The sequence below is a fragment of the Podarcis erhardii genome (genome assembly GCF_964252035.2).
Source record: "Podarcis erhardii genome assembly, chromosome: 10".
In the NCBI taxonomy this organism is placed as follows: domain Eukaryota; kingdom Metazoa; phylum Chordata; class Lepidosauria; order Squamata; family Lacertidae; genus Podarcis; species Podarcis erhardii.
The window spans coordinates 20,814,983-20,823,851 of record NC_138500.1 but is presented as its reverse complement, the minus strand read 5'-3'; the positions used below and the strand labels follow the sequence as shown (position 1 = coordinate 20,823,851).

Genomic DNA, 8,869 nt, shown 5'->3' with positions numbered 1-8,869 from the left:
GAAATCACAGAGAATAATTACTGATTTAATGATGCTTTTAATTTACAGGATACAAATTTTTAAAGTTTTCAACAAGAATTAAAGTGCGCAATTTTACAGTATTCCAGCTCCGACCATTATGGACCAAATATACATATGTTACAGAAATATATACACATATCTGCAAGTATTTTACATTCATGTACATTTTAACGATAACCACTCTCACAATTTTAAATGTTGCTTTTTCTTTTTGCATTTTATTTATGGTAGAGCAAAAAAAAAAAAGACGTATACCCTTTGAGATTTTACAATTTTTACAGCTTGTTCATCTGATACTATCAACTAAGACTTACCCCTGCTTCCACACAAGAATCATTCGTGACATATTCCATATATTTCAGCTGCGTGACACTCTGAAGACTGTTGTGCAGTTGGTTGTTTTGGGTTTTTTTGCCGATTTCTCCCATGCCCTGCCTGCTTATAACATTTTCCACCTTCTAAACTTCTTGAGACCAAGAGCAGGTGAGCTTCTATGCATTTTTATGTGGAACACTGGCTGGTATGTTGCATTTGTCGCAGACAAATGCTGGCTGGTATGTTGCATTTGTCCCCTTCTTCCTAGAAAAAGGATTTAGATCTCTCATGAGATCTATTCCTTTTCTTTAATTTTTTAATTTAAAATATATTTATGCATCTGCAAGGAGTAACTCCAGACTGAGTAATACTGGAATTACATGTCCGGGGGGGGGGGGGGAGTGTTTTTTATATATAAAACAGAACTCTTCTACTTCAGTAGAAAAATCTTGGGGAAAATCAAATCTACATTCACTTTGAAAAAACGGGAAATAACAAAGTAGCCCTCAAACTGGAACATTATTTAATTTTTTCTCTTTAATGCATTTACACAATGGGTACCTCCCAATTATATTTTAAATTGTTTACAGTGTACTTTGAGTGTAAAATATTGTGGAAAGCAAGCCATCCCATAAATAAGATGTGCAAATTATAAAATTGGTTACCTTTTGTTAAACTGGATGAAGAAAGCTTTGAGTAGGGACTGAACTGTCATCAAGAGTTATTTTGCATGGATGAGAACATTCTAGTTTGCCCAGCAAAATTCTATCAAGAAAGAAACACATTTCTTCTTAAAAGATGGTGCTTAAATCCAGGGAAGAGGAGATAACTAACCTATGGGGGGGGGATATAATTTACATGACTTGTGCTTAAACTGATCATCTCCTTTCCCATTTAATTCTGCTATGGTTGCTTACATCAGTGCTTCCCAAACTTTCTCATGGGGTGGACTGGCAAATCCCACCCCACCTGATGTGCCAGGAGTTGGTACCATATTGGGTACCTGAAGCATCCCACCCATCCTGGGCTGTGGTGGAGTCACCACAGACCAGCAGCCGATGGCTCATGAACTGGACCGTCACTGAGTAGCACTGGCTTACATGAATGAAAGCAAGACAACCGCCACCATGGATTTTGTTTGTGCTCCTCAGTGACATAAACTGTAGACACCATCTAGAACCTTAATTCTATTATCCATCACGTTAGCATTGTGGCAGAGGATGGTTACATCATTTTTCAGCAATGCAAAGATTACACCAATAAGGGACTTTTCATTTCAGGTGTGAAAGAATATGTGAAGTGCTAAAGCATGAACTCTTGAGGATGTTTGCTCCAAGGAGCTCTAATTGATCCTGGCTCACTGACCTGCTTTTGAACACTGTACAAACAAGTGGCAAAAATGTACACTGCTGCTTTTCATGTACAGAAGCGAGTGCATGCTAAATATCTGTACAAACTTATACTGCCCACAGCATGCCCCAAAATTAATGCAAGTCTTTCTAAATGACAGGATCCACTGTCCTGTGGGTATATGCGGTTCCTACTGTATACCCTGGCTGAGGCAATGGGCAATGATTTATTTGACAACCGTAATAGCCCCACATGCAAAAAGAGCTGCTTTCTACCTTATGTTTGCATTGCGGCAAGAAAGCTCATGTGTGTGCAAGCTTCCCCTCTCAGTTTAACCAACAGGGCAGCTCCATGTACACACCCCTTTGCACATGTTTTTCTTCTTCTTCTTCTCTTAATGACATTTTTTAATGCAACAAAATATTTTTGGGAAGAGGGTGGCATCATAGGCACCAGCCAGTCAGCACTGTGCACATCTGGCATTTGCTGAAACCAGCAGAAAATTTCCCCTCAGATCAACATGCTCTGAGAAGGAAGCAACGATTGTGCTTCCACACTGCTAACTCCTCTTTTCATGAACAATGTTTACATAGCCCTAGATTTACGAGTGCACTAATCTATAATCATTTGGAAAATACAATGGAGAAAAGTGTTCCTTTTTTATGCCTTCAGGAAAAAAGCAGTTCACGGTTGTGAACCAATACACCAGTTACTTGCCCTGGGACACTGTTAGCACGATGAGTCTTGAGTTAGTCGGGAAAAATGAAGGACTGCAAGAAAAGGGGAAAAGCCACTCCACAACAATTGATTTGCACCTGCACATACAAAATGCCACTGAAGATGGATAAATGCTTTAGAGTTAAAGACTAAGAAGTCAATAGAGCTAAAGGTATCAAGATGGCACAGTGCTACAGACTTCTTTCATTATTCAAGTATATTTACATCCAGCAACAATAAAAACAATAGTACACTTAGTCAAAGTACAACTGATAATTACATTTGGTATACCCATGCTTTATCAAACTACTTTAGTTTTTCCTATCACTGAAGCCATTTCCAGTGACCCAACCAAATTTCACTGTCCCACTGAAAGCAGAGAGACTTACGTTTACCAACTTTGGCAAGATTATGGCCAATATTCCACACACCCCAAATATGTCAAATTACAGCCAGCTGTAGATTCAAATCTAGCAAAGAAAAAATAAAAGGGGGGGGGGGTTAAACCAATAAATTTGTAAGTCCCAAATTCATTCTCAACTGAGCAATTACAAAATTACTGTATTTAAAAATCAACTTGTATCAGAATGCAAGAACGTTTAAATAAGGCAGCAAAGACACTAGCACATAGTATTTCTACACTGTAAGTTTACCTTGCTTATATTGGCAAAGTTGAAGGAGGAAAAATGCAGAAAATGTTCAGTTAAAAAAACAACATTTGACACACAAGCATTGTTTTGGGGTGTCTTATTGTCGGCAATGTGGATATTCCAAGTGGTCAGTCCTTTTGTGCACCACAGTTCATGGAATTTATTCTCTGATGCAGCAGTGGGTGGGTGGGTTTCTCATCACTACCAACCCCATGAGGGTCATCCACCAAACACCAAGGTAAACATTATGGTTTGAACTAGCAGGCATTTTTAAGCCAAGTGATTTGCTGGCAACCTAAGTGCTGCTCAAGTGGTCAAGCAAGAGAATCATATGAAACACCATCAATGGATCGGTGCAGAAGGAGCACCAGGTCCTTGCTAACCACACTTAGCGAACGGGGATCCAGCTTCAGCAATGCATGCTTGGTCTCTGTCACTTCTACCTGCAGCAAGTTTTCCTTCTTCGGCATAGTTGAGCAGCTCATTGTCATTAACCGCAGACCGTTATGGTTTCCCTTCATCTAGCATCAGAAGTAATTGGTAAAAGCACAAGGACATGCAGATTGGGTTACAAAAGCTGCCCCTCTCTCTCTCTACTGAAGCAATTACTTAAATTGGGTTGCAAAGTGTGTACATAAACATAAACACAAAAACACACACTCCTTCGTTATTGCATCTTGCTGCATGCTAACTCCAAACAGAACCAGTCAAACAGACAGTCAGTAAAATAAAAAAGGAAATGGGGTAACAGTTAAAAGGCCAATACAACATGAAAATTAAGAGGACTGAACACAAATTCCAGTATTTTCCAACGACACACAGAAGTTCTGCTTAGAATGAGATACAGCTTGAAAATGTAAACCAAGAAGCCAGAACTTTTGTTACCCACATGTGGGATGGCCTCGGGAGAAAACAAATTAAAAGGGCCACTTCTTTGTCCTAGAAATCCTACAGAAATAAAAATGTACCTTAAAAGGTTTTGGAGCCAGAATAGGGTAAGGAAATCAGACTATATATCTTATTTACCTCATCTTTATTACAAAGTAGTCATTAGCTGTGCTTTACGCAGGAGTCTTAAGGACCCCAGTGCTTGAACATCGAAGTAAATCTCATTTCTTTCCATGGAACTTTGCTTCTATGCAAATGTGCTTAGGATATTTAATAGGAAGTGCTCTCTAAGTGCTAGATAGGGGCTATTTTTTATTATTATTATTATTATTATTATTATTATTATTATTATTATTATTATCATTGATGCTTTCCCTCCCCGCAAGGTTTGCACTACACACCTGCAAACTGGGAGGGGAAAGATGAAGGAAATCTGACATTACCTGTGTGCTTGTTTTCCATCCTCCAGCCCCCTCATCTCAAACATTATAGGCATAATTACAGCCCATTTTCATTCCTTTCCAACCCATATAGCATACCATGTGATCAACTATAAATGGTTACTAGCCCTGGTACAAAAAGTGTGCTTTCAAACAAGGTTCCCAGAACCAAAACCACCATATTCCTATTCACCAGGGAAGGAACATAAGGCCTCTTTCTGAAAATCAACTGCCCATAATTTCATTGTAGTAGAAGTGTAATAGTTGGTTTTCCATTTTTAAAAAAACCCCAACGTTTAGGATAACTGCATGTACACAAAAAGGTTCACAGTCAATGATTAACTCTGCGCTGAGAGCCACATCAGAAATATACAATGAGTTAGAAGATTTTGTACCCAACATGCTTATTTTAGGCCTGCTTTGCATATTACACCTTTCCTACCATTAAATATTTCAAATGGGTTTGGGGAATAAAGATACAGCCTGATTGTAGAGTGTCACACATGAAAAACAAAAAATGCACGTTTTGTTGTGCATGCACATGTGCAATTGCCACATAGGGCAACTTATGCCTTGATGCATTCTTTTTCCTTGTTGGCACAATGTGATTGTGAGTAATTAACACAATTTTATGGTAAGAAGCAATGGACATTCTGTATACCAGATGACATCTGGCAGCACTTACTATGTGGTAGTTACAACAACAACAACCCTGCCCTCAAGGATGAAAAGTAAATAGTCTGTTCAAAGTCTAAAATGAAGAGGAAAGATCTGAATTTATGAAAAGGGAAGAGTCCACTCAAAACTGTCCCTGAAATTAAATCCAACCTAAACAAAGGTGGATGCTGCATTACTCAAGAGATTCTGCGTCAGGGTGAATGAATGGAGAGATCTCTCCAATCAGTTGGCAAAGGAATCTGGCACATCTCTGTGGATAGGAAGCATTTCCCAGCAGGAGCAATATGGAAAGTTCCAATGAAGACAAGGCAAAGTACTGGAAAATAATTCATTTTCTTTCTTTTGCATTAAGCATTTTTTTACTATTTTTAAAAGACACCTCAGCAGCAACATCAGCTAAAGGAAAAGCAAAAGGAACCTCAGGCCTACTGTAGAGGAATAGGATTGAATCAAGGCTCATCCCTAATCTAGTAAGTTTACTATTGCTCTAATAAAGAGCCCTGTGCTTCCTCTGGATTCCCAATTTTACTTTTCTCTCTAAAAACCACAAGGCTCTTTCCATCATAGGCATGTTTACTTTTGTACTACATGCAGAAATGCAGACAGAAATCGTCTGCATAGAAACATTAGGAAGAAGGCAGAATGCACAACCAGTGCAGGTCTATTCATTCACCAGAATATTACTGAATGAGTCTAGAATAGGATCTGGTTTGTTGGCTCAGATTGGCAGTACAGCAAACTGACTGTCACCTTGAGCATTCTGTTAGCTCCTTTCTCTAGTTATTGGTGAAGCAGGCCCATCCGGAAGGCATTGGGTGGGCACTAATATTTCAATTCCACTGGTATTTCGGAAAGAGTGCTTTGCATATTTAATACTTAACAAAAGTGAGCAAAGCATGAAAGAAGTATTTAAAATGGGATATATAAAACATCTCTTCAGACCTTCGTATTTTTAACATGAAGGCTTGAAGACAGTTTCCCTGCAATCAGAAGCCTGTCTTGTTGGGGTCATCTATCATACAGAGATTCCAAGCAGTTTCAACAGAATATACTTAGCATTCTCCTCAAACCTTCCTGCTAAATGCATGAATGCCTGAAGAGCCATCACAGCCAAGGACAATTCTCCTGCCTCCTGCCCATGGTTAAGCCTTTGCGTTCAGGTAAATGCCTGACTATGCCTTTAGTCTCTTACAATTGTGGCTATTTAGCAGAGAAATATAAAAACTGGTGTCTTCCCCCTGGCCAGGTAGATTTGAACTTAAGTAACTGAACACAGACCAATCCGGAGGTGCAAGATAAAATTAGCAAGTTACAACAAAACTGTTACTGTCATTATTGGCTCAATACTGCAAAACGTAATGAAGATATAATTCCCTAAGAATCCTTTTATGCACCAAGTAAGGTCCAGGTATTCAGATTTGTTTGTTTTTAAAAAAGCCATACCCCCTACAAAATCAGATTTCATGTCTATTATGTTATACAATACAGTGTGTAATATTCCATGCAAACAGTGGGTGCAATCACATATTGCAATGGCAGATCTGCCACCCACTCTATAAGTGGGTATGAGTAATATAATACAGTTAATACAGTAGTAATAACTGTTGCAACATGTGCATGGTTAGTGAGAGTTATAACAGCTAAATTCAAATGTGCCAAATCATAGTTTGTGTCAACCGTAATTTAGAATCCAAAGCACAATTTGAGTTTCCAATTCTACAGGAAACCATGGTTTAGGGAAACTTGCAGGCTTTCATATTTTCTGCTCAGCACTGCCGTCTCAATGTGGTTGCCTCTGACTTTTAACTATGATTTGTCAACTACAGTTTGCACAAGGCATGGCTTGATGGTGTTTTTTGCTGTCTCAAATCATGGCTTGTCAATTCAGACATCCTCCTAAGCTATGTATGTTTAATATTTCTTAATCACGATTTGATGTGATGTCTAGATTGATTGATGATAATATTAAGGTCCGGGTGTTAGTGACCAACTATAAAGGCATAATACATGATCACAAGTGATCATTTAAGACCAGGCTGTTATTTAATGAAGCACTTGCTGTAATTTTAAAAAGGTAGCACCACCTTCTAAAGGTTAACAGGCACAGGACTGAGTAGAGGAATTATTATGTTTTTCAAAACACAGCCAGGACTTGCACATCCATTACATGCCATTTGACTTACTACTGCTTTTTAAGCTCTACGTTTATGTATAAAAATATCAATGCCATCAGATATAAACAAGTAACTAGCTGTTTTTAATTTAGAATCCTCTGCTTAAATTTTCAGGAGGATGCATGCTTTATAAATCATAGGCAAACAGCATGAACCTAGTATCATGAGGTCAAATCAAAATTAAGTATATTACATTTTTCTCTCTAATAGCATACCCTGCAAATCTTATATATTGTACTTGTTTAATAATTTTTAAAATGGAAAAAAGAATGAGGGTTTTTAATAGACAATTTAGAAATTTTAGATACTCTGGGTATTGTTCTTTTCTCAAACACAAATTGATAGAATATATGTACAAGTCAGTGTAAATAGTGCTAGAATTTAGATACAATAAACCAAACTGTCTTTACATTCCACTACACATCTATTTTGGCAAAAGTGGAGGTATATCTTAAGACACAGCTACGAGTCCTAGAATGCAGCCAAGATATACCAGTACTGACATCAATATGAAACAAGCCATTTCTTTCTGAATAGCAATCATTTCATATGATGCTATTTTCTTGAGAAGAGTGGTATGGTTATATTGGTCACTCTTTGATAGACATTCATTTAATAAAAAGGAAATGTGGAAGGGTACATTAATTTTATTGACACAACATAAATATAAGAAAAAGTTCCCTAAAAAAAAAGGATGAACATTGTTTTTCTTTTCCAACATAAAGTGCTAAGAAACGTGGTTGAGCCAGGAAGGCTGGCTTCTTTCTTGCTGATTTCAGAATTAGTGTCAACCAAAGTTTTGAGTGGAGAGAGAGAAAAATACATTACAGACCATCTGCTACGTCAAGTTTCAGCTTCCAGTTTTGCAGAGCTTTCATGCTGGTCCTCTAAACTCATCCGCAAATCATTGGGGCAGTCCGGTGTTTCGCCTTTGACGGCCAAATGAATGACCTTCAACCACTTCTGTTTTAGTTCCTCATTGTCCGCGGCAAAGCTGTGCACTGACTTGGACTGAGTCAATTTGAAACTGTGTGGAAGGTCAGCACTTCTTGGAGTGTCATCTACTGTGTAGCCCAGCAAAGGGATGGTAGCTAGCGCTTTTACATCCTAAGCAAACAGAAATAATAACCTTTTAAAAAGCTCTAGGTTTGGTAAGGAGGAGAGTAATCAACAAACCGATTACATAACACCCCCCCAACTTAACCCAAGACGTTCTAAAGGAAATCAGAGTGCAAGACTTCAGCCCCCCTCACATAAACCTCTCACACCAGCAGGGGCAGACAGGTGTTAGGAGGAAAGGAAAAGCTCTATTGTGGTGGCCTTTAGCAAGACAGAAATATGGAGATGGCATATGCACCCGCAGGAGAAGAAAGGTGCAGAAGTGGAGAAATTCTCAACCTACAAGTTGCCTCCTTATCCTCTTATTACCTACCCCTCCACCCCACAATTAATCACAGGATGAGCACCGGGGAAGCAGAATGATGCCATGGTCTCCACAACAATTTATTTCTGTGAAAAACACCTTATTTCTCTGCTGAAGGGAACAGATTAAAAAAATCAGAGGAAGTGGGACAGAGTGCATAGTCAATAATTGCAAAGCTGTTACTGGGAGAAATTGTACCCCACGTTTCATGCA

At 38.6% G+C, this 8,869-nt stretch overlaps 1 protein-coding gene across 5 annotated transcripts in view; it reads right to left on the bottom strand.

The window, feature by feature from the left end:
• Nucleotides 1–17: 17 nt before the first annotated feature.
• Nucleotides 18–8,869, bottom strand: part of FGD4 (FYVE, RhoGEF and PH domain containing 4) — a 103,674-nt gene continuing 94,822 nt past the window's right edge. For 4 of the 5 annotated variants that reach the window (XM_081878893.1, XM_081878891.1, XM_081878892.1 and 1 more), the window contains exon 17: nucleotides 18–8,340. In XM_081878893.1, coding sequence (XP_081735019.1) covers nucleotides 8,077–8,340 — 264 coding nt within the window. In that variant the 3' untranslated portion in view covers nucleotides 18–8,076. The remainder of the gene's footprint in view (nucleotides 8,341–8,869) is intronic. The other variant, XM_081878889.1, reaches the window with a different exon arrangement.